The following is a 22,809-nucleotide window of genomic DNA, read 5'->3' on the forward strand; positions in this document are numbered from 1 at the left end:
ATATGTAATTTCTTAAATAGACACAGGTCATTATAATTATCTTTTTAGTGACTTTTGGTAGTTTGTGTCTTCTAAATTACTTACAAGTTGCATCCCAATCGCTAAATTCACTGATAAAATGTTTTTAATATTCCCATATTATGTTTTGAATATACTTTGCATCTGTAATGATTTCATGTCTCCCCTTCCAGATATAATTTGCATTCTTAACTGATTTTTTCAGGTCAATCTGAGTATAGTTTTCTCAATTATATTGCTTTCTCAAAGAATCAACTTTTCATCAATTTTGATTTATCTTTTGCTTTTTATTTGATAAATTTCAACATTTTCTTTATTAATGATGCACAGTTCAATTTAGCTACATTTGGTCTTTTTTCTAGTTCATTACAGTTGGAAACTGAGGTCATTGATTTGAAACTTTTTCAATATAAATATATACTGCTACAAATTTCCCTCTACTGGTTGTAGCTTTTACTTTCTTTAGGATACAGTTGGGATATTTTTCTACATCTCCCTTATGTCACACTTTTCTGTTGATTCAAGAATTAAAGAAGACAATCAATTTAAATCTGTCTTATATCTACATTCACACACACTATACCATACATACACACACATATATACATATGTATATATTATACACATAGGTGTATAAGCATATATGTATATTTTACATGGAATTATATGTATATGTAGGGAATCAATATATATATGTATATATATATAATCTTCTATACCTTATTACATATACAAATTAATACCATGCATACCATCTAGGTTCAAATTGCTGCTAACAGTAACAAACATCGCCAAAAAGTGATGATGTTTGGGATAAGATATTTGGGGTAAGAACTACCATTTGTTAGGAGCTCTAAGTGGTAGAGTTTATATAATGTTCTCTATTACCTGATATCTTCATATCACAACACAGTACAAAGAAAATAATTATTCTATAGATAGAAAAACAGGTTTGTATAGACTACATTGTTTAGCCATGATCCCAGAACAAAGCATGGCAGGGTTAGTGCTTGAGCTAAGGTCTTTTAGACTTCAAAGTATTTCTAAAGAGAGAAGAAAAAAAACATTATTTTTCTTTTTAATTCCAGCCTCTCCATGTCAGTCTATGGCATTTGTTCAGGTCTGTTCAGATTTCATTACCTAAGAGCCTCAAACTCACTTGGATGAAATCTTTCATCAAGAATTTAACCATATCTCCTCCATATAATAAGAGGAAATTCTACCATCCGTTAAAATTGCTTCCTCCAGTAGAGCATGTCATCTGTAAAACTTTCTTAGAGAGTGTAGAAAATTACAGAAGTGCCTCTGTTAGATTCCAAATTTTTTCCTGAAGCTAGTTTCTTCTTGCACATTTTTGTTCAGTGTGTTCAAAACCATTTACTGCTTTTTAAATTTCTCCTTGCCTGTTCCCTCCCAGAGCTCCTACCACTAAATTGTGAGCATGCACATATTAGGATCTCTCCTATTTTTGCTTACATCTAGTAAGCAAACAAGCAAAGACACAGTCCTAAATACACTGGTGCTTAGCTAAATATTAAATATTCTTAGTGATATTCATGTTTTCCAAACCAAATTACTCAGAAATGCTTCAGGAAGGTGTATTTTTTGTACAATGTAATTACTTCCCCAAATTCCTCTCCTCATTGAAAATTCTTTAAGCCTACAGTACTGAAATGGTGGCAAAAAACATTTACATGCTTTCCTGGAACAGGAATGATACTGTTTTCTATCTGTAGAAACTTGTCAATCCTTTAACCTTGATAAGTAAAGCATATTACTCATGTTTTCAACAAAATCTCTTATACAAGTTTGTTAAATTGCCTACACATGCAAATTCTCTCAATTTTGAGGTGTCTTTGAGTTTACTTAGAGTTAAATACCAATCTTTGTTTAGATTATGTTTTGATCCTTATATATTACATTCAATTTATGAATTTTTAAGATTGCTAGTGAGCCTTCCTTGGCTACAGAAATGTATTCTTAGCTTCTCCAACACCAGATTCTCAGTACTACATCAATAGTTCTTAATCATGAGTGATTTTGATTTTGATTCCCCAGGAGTCATTGCTCAAGATCTGGAGACATTGTTGATTGTCACTATTTATGGGTGGAAACTGATGTTGGTGTATGAGAATAAAGGCCAGAGATAAGCCTGACAATATTCAAACTACCTCTCACACTAATTACCTATCCTAAAATGTCAATAGTACTTTAGCTAAGAAATCCTTTAATAAATTATTTTCCATCTCAGTGGTTTTATTTATTTTGTGGGGATGTATATGGAACAAGAGCTGACCTAATATTCAGAAGTCACAGAGGGAACATCTTCTTGGTCATAGTTCTCCACAAACTTACCTGAGCCTGCCCAGTTAAGGAAGATGTTAATCTTGTCTTTGGGATACAAAGGGATAAAAGTGATATAGAAAAAGGAATTGAAAATAAACTTCATTAGCTTCTTAGGTCTGTCATTATTTTTGTTCATGACTTTATCTTTGGGAAACTGGGGTAGACAGCATGTGAATCACTAAGACTGCTATCAACTCTAAAACACAAAGTCAGTCATTCTGATTAGATAATCACAAAAGAACCCGTGATCAAACCTATTTCCTTTGTCCAGTGTTAAAATTTTTGAATGCCTTCAAAGATACCATAGAAGCTATATGTTCCCATAGTTCCTATTAATTAATAATTTTATTTATTTATACATACTCCTTCATGTATTACTTATGTTACTTACCTCCTTTGTCCTTCAGTGCATATGAGTTTGTCTACACTAAATTAAAAGAAATCTAGGGTCAATTTTATGCAGAGAACCTTTCCAACAATTTGTCTTAAACTAATGATTCCTTTGACATTCTCATATTTTCCACTTAGGAGATTATGAGGGTGAGAGAAATCCTAATACAAGATACTAAAAAAGAAAAAGCTATTTATCCCTATAGTTCAGAAGAATTGTCTAATTCTATTTCCCCAGGGTAGAAGCACTTTCAATTTGGAATTACTGATGGACCACCTTATTACAACCTATCCTGCAGAAGTATCTCTTATTAGTTGTAAACACTTTTTAATCACTTTGAATGTTCTGTGTTCCTGTGGCAAGTCATGCCCAGAAATGCTTTTCCTCTTCAGAACTGTTGTGGAAGTGAGAGAGGAGGCAGTCGTTGAGCATCCTCACAGCTTCTTAACGATCAATATATGAGCAGTTGGATTAATGAAGTAATGTGAATTTTAGTGAAAGTTCAGGTGTTAATGGGACAAAATAAAAACTTCACTATTTAGTACTCCAAAGAAGATCATTTTCAGCACATTTGGGATTAATATTTGTTATATTATTATTTCTGGTTGTATCAGGCATAGTATAAAATACAATCATAGAAGCATATTTTTAAAAAAGCCATCATTACAGAACAGTAACATACAGAAAATATTGCAAAAGCAAAACACATGACATTATATTAAGAACAAAAATCATTAAGTAATTTTCAATTTATTAATCATGTATGGTACATTTTACTCATAAGTAATAACCCACAAAAATAAGTAGGGTTTTAACATATTCAAAAATGACAAACTAAGAATTTTAAAAATATTAATTCACTCTAGATTTTTCTGCTAAGAATGACAATTTCATGAAATAAATGTATCAAGGCATTTTATTAGATTATCAACATCATAATTCTAACATTCATCTTAATATTCTCAAACACCTCACTTGTCTACCAATAGAAGACCATTTTTATAAATTAAAAACAAAGACATAGGTCTTTATTTACTGTCATGGAAAAATGTGCAAAGCATATTATTCAAAGCAAATCTGAAGCATACAAACAGGATTTAGATGTGTACAGCTAATATTATTTAGAGAAAAAATCTATTCGTTCATAAATGCACAGAAAATATCTAGAAGAATACAGAACAGAGTATTCTAGCAATCAATTATTGCTTGAATATTTATTTTTAGATTATCTTTCTTGAAAGGATAAATGAAAATAGAAAACATGATAACAGGAATGAACTTCATATATATTATTGTATCTAATTTTACATATGTACACATTTCTTTCTAATACAAAACAAAATTGAGATGAAAAAATACCTAAAACCATTTTAAATAAGATGAGTGAAACATAATTTAATCTTCCAGATTAACTAATCAGTATGGCAAAAGCACAATCAAAGTAAAAAAGATTAGTAGAAGAGCATTGGTTTTCATAGATATTTGCACATATATGGACCATATGCATGAATACATAAACCATAAACATATCACATCAATATACATGTATAAAATGTTAATATGTCTGTATAGATATAACTTTTTTTATTTTTACAAGTTAATAAATATAAAATTACACAGTTGTGAATAAATGGTAAATGAAATTGGGGAAGTAGGTGAAATTTTTGACAATAAAAAATGGTTAATGATTAGTATGTAAAAAATATAAAGCAAGCATCATGAAATTATTAAATTAAATAAAAGTGAACATTTATCTAACATTTTCTAGAGAGAACATTGGTAGCAAAGAGCAAAGACAAACAATAAATAAAATTTGAATAATATATATGATAATAATTTTCTAATTATGCACTCAAAATTTCAACTATAATTATTAAATATTATGTTTTGAGAAAACAATTTGTGGAGTTCATAGAATATAAAGGATTAATAAACTATTTTAAAACCTATTATACTAAATAAAATTATGAACAAGCAAAGAAATGAAAAAAAATTACTGAAATTAGAATGCATAATTCTCAAATACAAGAAAATATATGTCATTAGTAATCAAAAGTGGTGAATGTTGAAAGATAAGATACATATGATTATAATTGAAAGAGATCACTCTAAACATAAAAAAAATACTGAAATAATGACTCAAATATTAGTACAAATTGTAAATTATTAAGTGTATTGGGAAAAACACAAATTCCAATGTTATCATCTTAAATTTGTTTATTCCAAAAATATTGAAAAAATTACCAAAAGAGAATTGGAACCCATGAACAGTAAAGTAATATTATTCACTAGCGACTTTTATGTGTAGATGAATGCTCACTGCTGTATTAATATGCTCACAATGTATCAAATAGAAATGCCCGACTACTATTTGCTTATATTGTTTTTGGAGGAAAATACTTGTGTTTAAACAAGGATCTTGTGCTTGCTAGGCAAGCTCTCTACCACTTGAGCCATACACCTAGCCCTTTTTGCTTAGCTATTTTTCCACACAGGATCTCACTTTTGTCTTGAGCTAACATGAGAAGGCGGTCTTCCTACCTCTTCCTTCCATATACCTGGGATTACAGGTATGTTCTACCATGTCTATTTTATTTGTTGATATAGGGTTTGGCTAACTTTTTGCTTGGGTGGCCTGGAACCCTGATTTTTCTAACTCTATCTCCCAAGTTGCAGGGGTTAGAGAGATGAATCACTATGTCTGACATTAATTATTTAAGTGTAATAAAAATATGTGCAGAAATATGTTAGGGAAATGCTAATAAAGCTATGTGATGATATTTTTCTCATTTTTACTTGAATTTATATTCCTGTTTTGAACATAACTTATAAAAACTGCATTTATTAAAAAACATTATAATAAATATGTATGTTAAAAAGTGGCCCGAGGAGGGAACTGTGATGGTGCCACAAGGAAAACATAATACCAAGGTAGAGGAATTTGAGTTTTCAAAGAATATAGAAAGGGATTCTCCTAATTTAGAGGCCTTAAGAGAGGAGAACATTTGAAGAAAGAAAAAGCCCATCATATTGTAACATCAAAATAAAGCAAAGAATAAAAAAGTTGCCAAGTTTAATGCTAATGAAGTCAGTAGCAAGTGTAGAAAGAACTGTTTTGATGACTTGACAGGCTCAGAAGACAGACTATAGTGGTTTAAAGAATGAATGATGATGGGCAAAAGTAGACGGGGGTAGAACTTTTTAAAAAGGCTTTCCAGGAAAGGAAGGAATAAGATAGGGAAGCAGTAGAGAAGGATTTTAGATTAGAAAAAATCCTTTCTTGTTTTGACAGGTAAGACTCAAGTATATTTTAAAGGCCATGAAAATGATGTAGATTAAGGTCTGTAAACTATAGCACCTGAGCCAAATGCATTCTGCCGCCTGTTTTTGTAAATAAGTTTTTTTTTAATTGATACATAGATGCACTCATTACCTATGAATTTTTTGTGGCTTCTTTCATTCCCCAATGGTAAAGTAATTTTGACAGAACCAAATGACTCACAGGTCTAAAAAGCTATCTTGTTCTTTAAAGGAAAAGTTCGTTGACCCCTGATCCAAATGAAAACATAATTTGACTATGTAAGAAAATGCAAAATAATGAATAAGGTAAAATTATTTAGAATTTCAGAGAATAATGGTAAGATTCATTCAGATATGGGTAATATTGTATTCTGGGAGGTAGAATATGGACATGGTTTTCTTTAACTCAAAGATAATTACAAACTGTATTTTAATCTGTAAATCTGAAGATCACTAGCTCTTGTGAACAAGAATATATTAACAAGACTGGCATACAAAAAGCAAGACTAAAGAAATTTATTTTTCAGGAGTTTATTACTTTTAGAAAGAATACAACTAATAATTCAACAAGTTTATTCTAGATTATAACTGTAAAGATCATTGGAGCTGACAAAATAACAGTTTGTAGCATGATGGTCCATATTGACTCCATGGAAAAATATATGACAAGAAGTTTGTTTAGACAGAGTAATTATTACATAAAACAAATTATTATGCATTTGATATTTTCAATGAATTGGATGCTTTTCTATGAAACTGTATTTCAACATTCTTTTTTGCTTTCATTTTTGTTTTGATTTTTGGCAGTACTGGGACTTGATTTCAGGACCTCATGTTTACTAGGTAGGCGCTGTACTTCTTAAGCTACTCTGTCAGCCCCCAAACTTTTATGATGAGACTGCTTTGCTTTCATTTTTGTTTTGTAAAATTTTATTCCTTTTTTTTTTTTTGGCAGTACTGAGGTTTGAACTCAGGATCTCACACTTATTTTTCAGGTCCTCTACCACTTCCAACTTTCTACATTCTGATTGAAAGAAAAAAATGTAAACAAACCTGGCAAAAGTTATGAAGTTATCTAAAGAGAGGTTCTATAAACACAAGTTTGGTAGATATTTTGTACATTTTAAGAAAAGTAATTTCCATATTTTAATCATTTCAGAGTTAGAAAAAGCTAAATGATTAAATGTAACTCAGAAAATAAAAAAATTGAAGTGTGAAAAAAGACATTCATCACAAAAGAGAGCAAAATTTTAAAATTACTTTAGCAAAATTGAGTGTCCATCCTGATATATTTGCATTTTAAAGTTGTGACTATATTTATATGATAATTGTGATAAATAAGATTTGGCCAAGTGAAATTATTTTGTTCACTATTTCAAAAACAGAATGAAATCCAGTATTACTACACAATAATGTTGGTAAAAATCAATTTTTGTTAAGAAAATAAATTAAAAAATGGAAAGATAAAATGGAGAAATATATAATAGATCATTTCATTAAAGTCAAGAATAAAAATTGTTTCATATTATTCTAGAAGAGCTAGCCAAAAGAAAAAATAAATGTAAGTAAGAAATGTAATGGTTATAGTCAATGTCTTTTTTTTAAATTAAACTAGAATTTCAATATAATGTACTAAAGTTAATGAGTGTAATCAAAATATTGATAACTACTTATATGTACATATGCATAAACATTATAACATGTATTAGAACTTTAAAATAAAGTAAATCAACTCATGTTTATTGGATTATGTGAAGAGGTTGGTTTAAATGGAGCTCTATACCATTTGCATGCCATATATAAGAGGTAATTTAAACAATGAGAGAAGTTTCCATTATTTAGAAATGAACTCATAGACTCACATAATCCTGGTTAAAAATATATGCCTTCAGTGAAAAAAATTAGAGAGAAACAAATTTTTATTTCAAATAAAAATACCACAGTAAAAACTACACTGACTTATGTGGAATTTAGTACTTGTATAAGAACATTTATGAAAATTAAAATATAAAACTATAATGGTTTGTAAATTTTTGTTCTGAAACAAGAGTAGAGTGAATCCATGGACAGACTTAGAACTTTTAAAAAATGACTTGTGTTTATGAAAATTTTACAGTCTTATTAGGTAAGATCTGCTGGAATAATTATAATTCTTTAGTGGGAATAAATTTGTTTCTATTTTGCATGATATGCTAAGATAGATCCTAGAAAAAGAATTAAATACAAAAAATGTGCAGAGGAAGTGACCAAATAATGCATATTTGCTATACTCATGATGGGAAAGGCCTTTTAAAAACCCAATGCAAAACATCATTGCGAAAACTGTTACTAATGTTGACCTCAAGAACTTATCTATATGCCATAATTCAAAATAAAAAATTTAATAACAAAAATTTTAAAAATCTGTGTAATCCAAATATATAAAATTTAAGCAGTAGAAAAAAACATCAGCTTGTTGAAAAGAAGATAATAATCTTGGTGCACATGTGGAAAAGTTGACACTCTTGTAAAACATAAAGAAACATAAAATGGCATATATTTTTTAAGTAATTTGGCAAAATGAGCTAAAATTTCATTTTATATTCTTTTTGACCATGTTCTCCTTTTCTAGAGAAATATCTGTATGAGGAGGTCATTTAAGAAATATTTATGACAGTAAAGTAGAGTTTCATAAATGTCCAACAAAAATGAAATATTTAAGTAAAATATGCTACATCTTATGGATATAATCAAGAAAATATTTAGAAAGTGCTGCTTTTTATCATGGAATGTAAACTTTAAAGAAACAGTATACAAACTTATATGTACAGTTATACACCACACAGACATTCAAATACCTGTGCATATAATAGAAGTAAATGCAAAAGTATTCTAAAGAATTATCTTTGCCCATTAGAATTTTTCAATGGCATTACTTAATTTTAAAGTAACTTCATGTTTTCAACATTTCAACATTTTCTAAAAGGACATTCATTTGTTTTATAGTTAGAAAGTAAACCAAGTTAATAGACAAAATTATCTGTCCATATTTTGAATAAACGACATCTTTCTAATTGCTTATAAGTAGAATAGACATAGTCTGTATATGCTTAGGTAATATTAATCACTGTGTTTCTAAAAGTTTCAGAAAAATATTCAATGAGAAATAAAATGGATACTATTTTCTTTCTATTCCAATGATCCTTATCAATCTTAATATTAGTTAGCAAGTCATATACATATTTCTAAGGAAGATAGTATGTCCATGTTGAAGGGCAATATATTGAAATATTGATGTAAAAAATCACCTCTTACCATATAGTCATTTGAGAAAAAGACACAGTTTGACTGGACAGAAAGCCAAGGGATTATGACTTACAAATGGCTGAAGCTTTATTTTAAAATTTTACCTTTTTAAACTCTGGAATGACACTAATTCTGCAGAACCAGGATCACTGGGACCCTCCAGAGTAAAGGCTCACAGAGGGAGTTTTATCCCAGGTCCTTTGGGTCTTTGACCCCATCCTATGGATATTTCCTCAGTTTCTGAATACCAAGTTGCAAAAGACATACTGAATATCCAGCAGAATTCTCTATGTTGAAACAGTGCTGCCTTTCCATCACAAAGAAAACCACTTTACATCTCTAGCAAAAATAATATCCTTTTTGTCTTTTTCGTATTAATGGATTCGCATTTGCTAATTATGTTTACCAGTGTTGCCCTGGTAAACAAATGTATTACAGGAAATAGTTAATAGGAAAGCATAGAAATATATTTCACTTTAAAAACTAAATCAGTTTCACTTTAAATTGTATCATACTTGTGTGGACAAAAAATAAAAATGATGCAATATATATTTCTGCCATATAAACTCAGATTATATTCATCAAATGTAAATACACAGAGCAAGAATGATATGTGATATATGTGTACACACACAGTCATACTTGACATATCATGTTTCAGTCAACAAGGCAGTATCTATATGGTAGTAATCTCCTAAGCTTGTATTTCCTAGTGACATTATAGTCATCTTAGTTTCTGTAAGTACAATATAATGTTTGGTCGTGGTGAAATCCCCATGAGAAAGCATTTCTTGGAACCTACTCCTGTCATTAAGTAAAGCATGACTGATCATCAGGTCTTCTATATACAATAGGAATATTCTACATATAGTTAAAATCTCCCATTTGTGATACATAAACATTTGGGAATTAAAACTGTTTTACTTCTAAAGAAAATAAGCTGAAAGGCAATACCTGATGAGATTGGGAATTTCTAAGTTGTTTCTGTAACACTTTCTTCCTCAAAATTAGCACCAATAAAAGAATTATAAATTCTGCTTTCTGAAAAGGTGAATAATTTATGAATCTTGGGATATATCTTAACATTATCACGTCTGGTACACAAACTAAAATATAGCTCAGACGATGGCCTGAAAGGTCAGGTTTATTCTTCTCTTTAATAAAAATGTAACCACAATACTTGTTCCTACATCAGGGAGTATTTTAAGTATCATTATCGGCAATGATAAAAATGAAACTAATACAGCTGCATTGTATTTTGCATTTTTCAGTAAACAATACTGCTTATAGTTTATAATCATTTGTGTGTTCACTGAAGCTTTTTATGAAGGAGTTCAGAGTGGTTTTCAAATAGTACCTCATTAATCATTGCAGCAACTTGGTTGGAAAGTTATTATCCCAGTTCAATAGATAGAAAAATTATATCACAGAAAGGTCAGATATATATTTACTTGTCCAATCGTAGAGAAGTAAGGTGAGTCATTTTCAAATCTGAGACCTCTTTTTCACCCCTTGATTTAACCGCTGGACCAATGCAATATTGGTCCATGTTGTGGTTTGACCATCAACCTGAAGCATTTCAAGGCTGACCTTCCTGCTATTACTTTTCCAGATCTATAGACACAGAAGAGAATATCAGTTTTTCATCTGTTAAGACCATACCAAAAAAGATTCAGGCATAATTAATTTATACTTCCATTTTTTCAAGTCTTTTAAAATATTTGATAATTGTTGGCATCGATTTAAAATTACAAATATCAAATTTCTCTTCCTTTTCAAGAATATTGAGATTTTCTTAAACTGACCCAATGAATGGTAGTTCTTCTGGTAGTACAAAAAGGAATTGTAATTTTTAAAATACATTCAACATCACTTCATGCTTTCCACTGACCAAAACCAGTGTCTAGCGATGCACAGGTTGCAACTGTTTCACTCTCATTTAGTCAATCATGAAACCCTAGCGACATGAAAATTCAGATGAGTCACCATGTCCCCATTAATATTACTGAGCAACTTCTGAAGTGTAAAGCTGTCTGAAATGCAATTCTTGAGGAGAATTAGAGATGAGTAGGTTTTTATTGAATGTAGAAAGGCATCAAGAAGAAAAATTCTGGAATCATGGAGAATACTGATATGTATCTAATGCTGTACATTATTAAGATCACAGACAGACTCCTCAGTTTGGGGTCTTCGAGAGCAACCAGTGATTCAAACCTTGTCCATCACATGCTGATACCAACTAATTCAAGGAAAAGAGTTGAACCATTTTTAGTCAGTTTTAAAATCTTTCTTAAACTATTCATGTCATACCTTTTTGGCAGCTGCCACTCTTCACCACTACATTTGCAAATTCTAAAGAGAACACTGTTCACAAGATATTTTAATTGGATCAAATTCAGACAATCAGATTTTAAAAAGCCATAATAGTTTAAAGTGTTTTCAAAATAACTAGTTCCTTGGCAGAGACTAAAAGACATATTTGTGTAAGTACACGCCTGCATGCTTGTATGCTCCTGCAGGTTTTTATGTCTGTTATATATTTTTACCTAAAACATGGAAAATTGTATGACTGCTTACCTGAACACCTCAATTTTTAACAATTCAAGGTGCTCTTTCTTTTCTCCTTAATAAATGAATAATAAAAAGCTCAGTTTTTTTCCATATCTCACTTTGCTCTTTTTAGTCCTGAAAATGATTTCAGAAATTATATGAAATGTACTAATCTGAGAATTGCTTTGAGATGGGAAATATTATAGGTCAAAGTGAAATGAAATGTTGAACCGAAAATCACACATAGTAAAATAGATTCAGATTTAGTACCTTAAATTCTCACTTTTAGAAAAAGAATTTTAGATGATGTAGATGTAAAATCCTTATCATTTTTTAGAGGTAATAATGCATTTACCTTAAGAACTATATTTCTAAGAAATCCTAATAATTGTAACTCAATATGTTTTCACTACTATTTCTGATATTCAAAATAGCCATTAATTCTGATTTAAAAATTTATGTTTCCCTTTGTTTCTCTATCCCCTCTTCTCTATGTGAGTGAATGTATAAAGATATATACAAATGAATATGTGCACATATATGTATAAACTCACATTCAAAAACACACATCTACTCACATACATACAAATATTCTCTATGTGAATAAACAAGGTTTAATTTCAATTATAACACTTTTCTGTGACATGGTATTCAGTCACCTAAATAAAATTTATTTTCTATAATTTTATATTGATAAAAACTCATTGATACTGAACTTGCTTCTGTTAGAATCCTCTTTTAGCATATATCATGCTTTTTAATTCTTGGACATCAACTAAGCAAATTTCAAAATATCAACTTATAATGTGTCACCCTAAATCAGCAATTTGGACTTATATTAATACTTCAGTATATATAAATATAATTGTTAGAAATGGTCTATATGACACACCAAATACAGTGAAGTATTAGAAGCCCAAACTGACATCAAATATGTTCTTTTATTTTAATTATTGTGAAGAGTGTAATCAAAATATCAAATACTTGCAAAATGTATACCTATACTGTCATTCTCTTAAAGGCAGTACTGTTATTACTATGGATCTTTAAACATTAAATTTTAATTATTTAACTTTTCAAACACTTGGGTTAGAGAATCTCCTTACAGTCTCCCTTTGAATGTTATACCAGTTATACCTTAAAAAAATGTAACAAACTAAAAATGTTTTCTTTTGTCCTGTATTCACATTGCCTAATTTTGTAAATTTCCTCATTTTCAATGGGCAAAGCAAATCCTAGAATAACTAGGTATTCAAAACTTTATTCTTTATATAATATCTACGGGAAATTTGGTATACAGAATAATACCATGTAATAATTCCTATAATATTAATGAGAAAAAAACATATATATTAATGAATTATTTTTGAAATTAAATATTTGTGATTTTCTCTGTTTTTAATAATACCTCAGTAAGTTTTAGGTAAAGCTGTAACCTATTGGCTTTAAGTTTTCTTTTCTGAGTACTTATGGAAGATAAATTAAATGATTCAGTTCAACCAAGCCCACTGATCCACTCAAAGTATAATGATTGAGATGTATGTGTCTTTTATACTTGTTCCATTAATCATATTAATTATTCATAACCATCTAATCTATTCCTCTTTTATAGATATGAGAAAATTTTACTGCCTAAGTTATTATAGTATTCTCTCTCAATGTGTCTTATGCTCTGTATACACGACTTCAAAATTGAAACTTGTAAAATATAGAGGTAAAATTATTTAATTTGAAAATTGCTTGGTGTATGTTATGCTTGCTCACAGAATGTTATTCTAATGAGAAATCTTAGTGCTTTTGTTTTTCAAAGAAAGATGCAAAATGAACATTTTCATTATATCTAGATAGTGATAACTGAATATAAAATTAGGTGGAATGTGGAATATTCAATTTAACGAATTGTTTTCTTCAAAGCACTGTCTTAGCAAATTAACATTTATATCTATGTTTTCTGGTAAAATACTTATGGCTTTATTGGATAGAATTTGTGGCTCTAAAAACTTACCTTATAAAATCCTACTATAAATAAGAACAATGATTTTCTAGGTTCACGGTTCCTAATACTTGAAATTCAAATTCAAGTTTATTCTTTCTAATTATCATGAACTTGGGAAAATCATCTTATTTCTTGTCTCTATTTTGTCAGTAAGTTTTCTCTGAAGAAATATTTATCAACAGAGGAAATTTTACTCTGAGTTAACAAGTAAAGAGAATTTCAGAGTTCTCTAAAACAATATCTTAGAATTTGCTTTCCCAAAGTTTTTAAAAATCCATCTATAACTGTAATATACTGAACATCCTGTCATATATGGAGTAGAGCTACATTGTTTGTTTTTATTTGTTTGTGTTTCAAAACAAATTCCTATCCATTTAAATGTAGCTTTATTGCACTCCTTCACCTTCCTGAATGGGCCAGTACTGCTAAATGTACAGACTACTTTTTAGGGCACGGAAAGTTTGATCTACTTCAATATCTGTTGTACTTACTCAACAGCATCATTATAATATTTAATGAAACTATTCAATGTTTAATGCCTTTTCAACATATTCATTTTCACCAGTGCTAGTGCGGTTTTATGACTCTGTCTATATAACACATATGTTACTAGAATGTGTTTTTAAACACACATGCTTTTATGGGATAAAACTTCCTTTAATTTATTACTTATTGTAATGCTTAAAGCTTTTGAAGTAATATTTTGAGTAATTTAAGATCTCTGGAAAAGTTCTACACCTGCTTTCAAGTCCTAGTATTTTAACGATCTTTCTTCCTTCTTGGTGATTCTTATAAATAAAAATCATCATTCTATTCAAGAACTCAGGAGTAAATGAATGACTACACCTGGATTTTCCTTTTGTTTTTATGTTACAAGGCTTTAAGAGGATCACAAAATGTGAAGAGAACGCAGAATAAAATAGGATGAATTTATGTTACTTATACTCACATATATTGTAACAATGGGGGCCTTCAAGAAAAACATCAAGCCTTAATAAACTTTTATAGAAAAGTTTTATTTTATTTTAATTTTTAAGGGCAATTGCTCATACAGGTATCTTTCAGGGTTATATTATCTGGGAGTATGCCTCGAATTTTCAATGACACACAAAAAAAAGAGAAAATGAACTCTGTGAAGAACAATATCTAAATTGTACTGAGTTGGAGATTATTTCAAATTCAATGCATTGTCTGAAAACATTTTCAGTAGCATCTGCATTTAGGATCATGGAAAATTGGAATATATATTATCAAAGAGTAAATTATATTTTCCAACTGTTATAGCTATCATGAAATAGGGCAATATCTTTAAATGCTTATTAAAACTCTTTAAAAAAGTAATCATCTAAATTCAGATACTAAAAGAGCATATTGCCAGAACACAACCTCTCATCACTAGTTTATTCCAGCAAAAAGTCCTTGGCAGCCACAGTCTTTGCACATTATCATCAGTTTTACTAAGAACAGTGTACATCCAGAATTACTTATTGACAAGTTGGAAGTTTGTGACCACTTTTCCACTTATTAACATGTTCCTATAGTTGGTCTTCAAAATTAAGTAATCAAAAACTGGGTCCAAACTTATTTTTATGTAAACAAGAATAGTACAACATGAAATGTCTACCTTCATTTAGGCTATTACAGAAAGGGAGATCACCCAGAACAAACCCTACTCCTTTTATTTATAAATATTTGTATCACTTAATTTCAGTTAAGGTTAACAAGAATACATATCATTTCTTTTGAGGATGACAGCAAAATGACAAACAGTCCCTGTTATGCCTGTCATTATGTTATTGCTAAATCATCCACAACATCCTGACCTGATATTGGTTACCAGAGACAAAACCAAAACATGGAATTTAAGTTTCATTCTGATTACACACAAACAGCCAGTGCTTAAACACAAACCTTTGAGAAATAATATGTGTCCCAGAAATGAAGGAAGGAAGGAAGGAAGGAAGAAAGGAAGAAAGGAAGAAAGGAAGGAAGGAAGAAGAAAAGAAAGAAAGAAAGAAAGAAAGAAGAAAGGAAGCAAGGAAGGGAGAATGGAAGAAAGGAAGCAATGAAGGAAAGATCAAAAGGGAGAAAGAGTTCTAAAAAGCTTGATACAAATCCACAGTAGACCTTAGACATTCTCTATGCTGGTATAATAACTAAATGGCAAGTGACATGTCTGTGAGATCCCTGTTGCATGCTTTAATTAAAACTAAAAATTTACAACAAAAATCAAACCTTGGGTAAATTGCTCTTTGGTTTAAATCTTGTTACCTCCTGAAATTTTGGTAAATTCACTTTGCTTTTAAATTAAACTGGCCCCTCAATTTTTACTCCATTACAAAAGCCAAACACCAAGAACAACAGAAATTTCAGAATGAAAAGACTTTTGTTTGTGTATATGTGTGTTTTTAAGTCCAACCCCTGTATACAAACTGTTAAAAAAAACAGATGTTTTAACATAGTGCTTTATTCCAACTTAATCTCATCCTTGAATGAATTTCTTTCAAGTTTCAACCATTTAAAAAAAAAAAAAAAGAGCAGTCAATTTCCTGGTGGTTGTAATTTAATTAAGTAACCTTTCACACTGAGCAAAACCCAAAAGCAAAAAGGTCATTAATCTTTCTAGTGATTAGAGACACCTCTAGAGCTTCAAACATTTACCTCTCCTTCCCCGCAGTAGAAATGCTTTTAGGAGGATCATGGTTCATACCTCACATTCCCTGGAGCCAGAGATGGTATATGTGCAGGGCCCAGATCCATTAACCGATATATCCATGGTCTCAGAGTTTGTAGGCTTGTAGTCCACATAATACTCCTGTAAAGGGGAATTCATTTGTCTTTCAGACTCTCTGGCCTTTTTCCGCCGCCTCTTCATAAGAGAGTGCTGCTGAAGTTGTTTCATGCTGGCTGGGTACCGTTTCCAAGACACATAGATTACCAAGAGGATCATGGCCACCGAGAGAAACAGAGCCACACTCCCTGCAATAATTTTGTGAAATGAAACGTGCTCATACTCTTGCTCTGTGCCAGGAATCTGAAACCCTGGGGATGGACTTGCTGTTTCAAGAGTGGGGTGGGTGGCATCTCGTTTGAAGATGGTAGGTTTGGGGATAATAAGAGGCTTCTGGGGAGTTTGGGGTACCAGGTGTGATCTTTCTGTGTTGACCACCTGGACTTCAGAACAGATATTATATGTTTCCACTGCATCGCTAACCTTTTCGCCCTGGATGTGCTTAGGTCCTGCACAGATCATGGTGCTTTCCTTATTTCCTTTGAAATTCTTAAGCCAATAAAATAGAGGACAAATGCTTCGACTGCATTCCCACATATTTCCAGACAAGGTAATGGATATTAATGATATCCATGCATTGACAGTTTCCTGTGAGATGTTGGTAAGCTTATTTGAATCCAAATTCAATTTTTGTAAATTGGGGAGGCATTTAAATGTGCCCGGCTCAATTCCTTGGATGTCATTCCCTGATAAATCCAAGTTGTGTAAGGAACTCCAAGTCCATGTCAAGCCTTGGCTAATGGAGCGAATCCTGTTCCACTGTAAGTAAATGGAACGGAGGTTGAAGAGACGTGGAAAATGAGCAAAGTTGATCTTGGAAAACTGGTTGTGCTCCAAGTGAAGCTCCTTTAATTTCAAAAGGCCAGCAAAAGCATTTCTGGATAAGCTTCTAAGACGATTGTAACCCAAATCCAGAAAGTCAAGATTCCGACAGTCTTGAAAAACTCTTATGGGCACAGTCTTTAGGGAGTTAGATCTCAAGTGCAAAATGATGAGTTTCCGAAGGCCTTTAAATTGTTCAGATTGCAGTGTCTGAAGTTTATTGTAGGACAGGTCCAGATTGCGGAGATTGGGAACTGGGTGAAATGTTTTATTGTGCAGATAGGTAATTTTGTTGGAGCTTAGAATTAATTCTTTCAGTCTACGGATCCCTTGAAATGCATCTTCATCCACTGAGCTAATGTAATTATGGTCAAGATAAAGCCATATAAGCTGGTTAAGGCCGGCAAACTGATTGGATTTGAGCTTCTGAATGCTGTTGAACCTTAATGATAAGCCTTGTGACCCTCCAGAAATGTTCTCAGGGATGTCTGCAAAAGCATGAGACTCACAGTACACAATTTTGCCATCACATCTGCAGTTCTTCGGGCAAGCTCTCTGAGCCCCCGCAAGCATAACAAGCAGCAGGGTTGAAAGTAGCACCAGAACCACACTCATGCCTTTCAGCTGAGTAATTAAATGGAAACCTACAATATTAAAAAAAGAAAGAAAGAAAGAAGACAGATTGCACATTGTGAAGCTATTAAAACACATCACCACCAGCTTACCCATATCAGGGACACATGTCTACTGTAGTAACAGGACATTTGACTTAAGGACACATTTAACATTTAAAGCATTTATTTTCTTTAGTATTGTGTGGTTAGGGTTCATTCTTTCTTCATTGATCTTTAATTTACTACTAAGAAAAGCCTTTCTGAGTTTCAGGAGTTGCTGTGCATCTCAACACTGAAAAGCACAGATCATTCCCTTTCACTGAATGCTGACATTTTAATAACAATAGTATTCGGCTAGCTGCTGTGTTGAGCAACAGTACCAAAAGGAAGTGTACTACATCTGTTACAGAAAAATTATGACTTAGTACACTAAGGTACTTGGATATCTTTTCTATTTGAGCAAACAAGCTGCAATTCAGCAACAGAACATCAAGGAAACTGTCAAGAAAATACAAGTTTGTCCTGCCTGAAATTGTATACTTATTGTATAGTGGAATGGCAACATATAAGCTCTGAAGAATGGCATAGGGACTAATTCAGGCAGTTCATGAAGCATTGTATGATGACTAACAATAGCATGAGGTCCTCTCAATTTGTTAAGAAGTAGATATCATTGCCTACTCTGGATCCATGTGCAGTGGAACATGAGCTAAGAGATATAACTATCTGAATCAGAGAACACACCAAAATTAAGATTGCCAAATTCATATTAAACATTTGCATGAAATACAAAATAACTCTGTGTCTATATCTTTTATAGAGTTGCATTTGCAAATTTGAGGGATACGCGAAGAAACAAACAGCAGACTCTTATCCCCTTCCCTACCATCCGGACCTGCTCAAATTCCTCCCTGACTTTTTTTCCCTCTTCTGCCTCCATTAACTTTTGAAAGCCTGCAAAGTTACAATCTATTCACACTCATGCTGCATTTCCACCAAGTCATTGCATGTTAAGGGACTTCTTTCCTCTGTCCACAGTAGATTTAATATATCTTAACTGTAGGGGAAAAAAAAAAGAACTACCGGGTGCTGCAGTTTCTTTTTTTTTTTTTCCTTAATATTCATATTTTTAACCAAGAGGCAATCAGCCAAACCCCTAATCTAAAAACCCTCCTTCTCAGTTAAGTTTTTTTTTTTTTAATTTAATACTCGATCTTGCTCTCTGTCCTCTTGCCAGCTACAGACTCATTGAAATACATTCCAGCTCTCCCAGACAGGAGAAAGTTGGGGGGGGGGTTGAGGGGGGAACCAGTCACACTTGAAAAAAATAAGACTGGCAAATGACTGCTGGAAATTTGGAAGCTGTGCCCAGGATACGGCTTCAAAGATAAAACAAGCCCTTGCGCACCTTCTGATAAAGTAAGAACCCCACCCCTACACACACGCAGGAAAGTGTTAACAATCTTCCTGACAGCAACCAGAAATACAAGCGTGGCTAATATTATCAAGAAACAGAAGCAAACACAATATTTATCTCATGCTCAATTCGCAAGCTGTGGATACGCAGACAGTAGACACAGTCTTAAAGATATTTCTCTGGAGTCTGTTTAAGTCCATGTTATGCATTTATGGACTAAAAAAAAAGCTGTAAAAAGGAAAATGATCTAAAAATATAATAGCAACTCTAGTGAATCTACTGGCAAACTCAAAGCATGCTGTTTTTTTTCCTGTTTCCTTGTCTTTTATCAGCTAATGCCAGGATGAGGATCAGAAAGCAAGAGGATCAGCTTTGCTAAAAAGGAAACAACAAAAGTTCACTTACCCATCCTTTGTCATCCAAAAATGTTTTCCCCCTGTCTCAGCTTTCTTCTTATTTGTTCTCTGGTGTTGAAACCACCACCACCTTCATGACACAGTGCGGCTGTCATTCACACCATTCTGATCCCGCATGTGAGCTAGTAGCCCCATACAAACTTCCCCGGAGAGGACAGGCAAAAATATATATATGCATATATATTTAAGAAAAATCAGCGTGGGGTGGTATGAAGGGGCAGGGAAGAGGAAGCGTAGGGGGACTGGGGGGGGGGAAGAGGGCCTCTAGGCTCTGAGGACCATTGTGTAATTCACCAGAGACCCATCAGCAGTAATTGGCAATCTGTGCAAAAGAGCTACAGCTCATCTCGGAGGTAACCAACTTCTCTGTAAAAAGAGAGGAAAAAAAGAAAATCTTCAGAATACCTGGCATTCCTTATTGTGCTGTCTTTTGCCATTCCCAGATAAAGCAATTCATCCTCTGGATTTTCAGTTCTTGAAGCAAGTAGGCCTCCTGTGCTGTATGAGACCCCAGTTTAAAAGCTATGCAGGCTAGGTTTATCCATTTAGCTGGTCAGGTTTAAAGTGTTTTGTAGCTGTGCTGAGAGGCAGCCCTTGTCTAATTCAGAAGGCTTTCCAGAGACTGATGATGCTCAGAGCTTGTTGGTGCTAATGCTTGAGTTTGTGATACACTGAGTGCCCTCCGCTGGAGAAAACAGATTGCACATTAAAGACGGGAACAAGTGAGCTTGTCAGTGGTGTGCAGCCTTCCCTTGCTCAGAAAGGGAAATTAAAGGCACAGGATCACTTTTTTTTTCTCTCCAATAATATAAATTATGGAAGGTCTATGCCAAAGGCTTCTTTCTAGTGACAGCAAATATTAAGTAAAATACTGCTTCTCAAAATATTATATGATTAATAGTTCTTAAAAGTTGCCTTGACCTGAATTTTTTTTCTATACTTGTCACAGGTGATTTATCATCTTTTTTTCAAAGACAGAAATAATTTGAGTTGAATTTATCATGACTGTTGGTTTGTGTTTATTTACTTTTTAAAAAAGCTAACCAGAAAGGAAAGCAATATGATTCAGGGGAGAATACAATGTGATCAGTTAAATAGTTACATTTAAAATTTTTAGGATAAAGCTTTAAATTTTCAGTCTTGTCAATAGCATACATTGTGATATTTTGTGCATTTTATAGAGCAGTCATAGAACAAGAGTTCTATGACTAAATACTAAATACTAAAAATTTTAGTTTTTAGTATTAAGACAGTTATCTTCTACTTTAGTTTACCAAATATGAAGCTCACTAAGAAGAAAGGTTAGACAAGAATAGAATTCCAGCTTGACACCCTGAGTGCAGTCACTTACTTTACTTGAATTCATCTACATTTATAATCCAATTTTTTCTTATAAAAATCACTTCTTATAATGTTCAATTCTTGAAAAACAAAAGCAATCAAGTTCTATATTGTCATGATATTTCTCTAAAATGTGGAGAATAGTCTTAGAATTAGGACTGATAAAAGATAAATGAGATATGTAATTTTTAAAAACTATATACTTTCCTTAAACATGCAATTAACAATTAAAAAATAATAAGACAATGCATCACCTCCCTTTTGTTTCTTATTTTTACTAGTCTAGTTTATTTTCTAATTCTCTGGCAGATAACAACTTTTGGAATAATCCAGGAAAACAAATCAGTTTAATTCAAGGAGAGACTGCAAGGTAAACTGATAACCTAATTTAGCATTAGGAGGAAATTTAAATGAATTTTACATAAGCATTTAGAATTGCTGTGGATCCTTGCAAATGAATATTTTTAGAAATACCTTGGTTTTAGGTAATTTATCAACTATTAATAATTAAAATTGCTTATCATATGAATAACATACAAAATTTGATTCAAATTGATGAGTAGGCAGTCATAGGAAGTTGCCTAATTACCAAGATTTCTCAAGGAAAAGAAAGAGACAATATGTCCTTCAAATACATTCCTTTTCCATTAACTGATACCTGAATGTCTATTTTAGAAATGTGTGCTTGTGGCTTAAGGCTTAATACTTATTTAAATGCAAATGCACACCAGAAGAGGCAACATTATTTTGGTTAATAAAAGGATATAAATCAATATAAATGATTCACATACAGTTTGTTCAATATAGTGCTACTAACCTAGATACACAAACTCCACCATATACTCAGTGGTAGACCATTAAACAAAGAAAAAATATATTCATGAAAAAGGCCATGCTGCCACTAAAATTAAAATAAATAAGATAATAAAAGTAAAATAAATAAATAAGAAATTGTGACCACGATGTAGTATGAAGTAAAGGGGATGGAGAAAGAGATTTCAAGTACTAGAGGAAAATGCAAGGTAGTGGATTTGTTTCCATTCATTTTTTTCATTACACTGGGGGCAAAATAAAATGAATATAGAATTAGGATGTATTTGGTTTTATCTATTCTGATGTTTTTGTCTGTTTTCTAATTTCTAAATATAATGACTGCATTAAGTATGATATTTATATATCAATTGTGTATGTAGAAGTTTTTTTTGTTTAAATCCACCATAATAGAATAGGTTTTGGCAGAAAATCTCAGGATGACAACTTTTACAGTATAATAATTGGCCAAAATGCAAGTTTTGTTTAAAGTATCAAGATATAACAAATACTGCATTCCAATGTAGATATTAGATTATATGCATATTTTTACAAAAGATGTAGATAAATATCACTTACAGATCTCTTGAACACATTGTGAGGATATAGTAGGATTAAGAAAGTTGAGAGAAGATTTTGTGTGGAAGATTTGTTTAGAAAAAACTGGGCTGGTATACCCTTCTCACATTTTTAGCAACACACACACACACAC

The 22,809-nt window shown here is 31.8% G+C and overlaps 1 protein-coding gene across 3 annotated transcripts in view; it reads right to left on the reverse strand.

Annotated features, from left to right (window-relative positions):
- Positions 1–20,636, reverse strand: part of Lrrtm4 (leucine rich repeat transmembrane neuronal 4) — an 818,312-nt gene extending 797,676 nt beyond the window's left edge. The window contains exons 1-3 of one of the 3 annotated variants that reach the window (XM_074050077.1): positions 20,352–20,636; positions 16,597–18,143; positions 8,891–10,954 (exon numbers count right to left, since the gene is read on the reverse strand). In XM_074050077.1, coding sequence (XP_073906178.1) covers positions 10,826–10,954; positions 16,597–18,143; positions 20,352–20,358 — 1,683 coding nt within the window. In that variant the 5' untranslated portion in view covers positions 20,359–20,636 and the 3' untranslated portion in view covers positions 8,891–10,825. Of the gene's footprint in view, positions 1–8,890; positions 10,955–16,596; positions 18,144–19,935 lie in introns of those variants that run through there. The other 2 variants (XM_074050075.1, XM_074050076.1) reach the window with 2 other exon arrangements.
- Between the last annotated feature and the right edge of the window lie 2,173 nt (positions 20,637–22,809).

Source organism: Castor canadensis, chromosome 12, assembly GCF_047511655.1.
Source record: "Castor canadensis chromosome 12, mCasCan1.hap1v2, whole genome shotgun sequence".
NCBI classification, from domain to species: domain Eukaryota; kingdom Metazoa; phylum Chordata; class Mammalia; order Rodentia; family Castoridae; genus Castor; species Castor canadensis.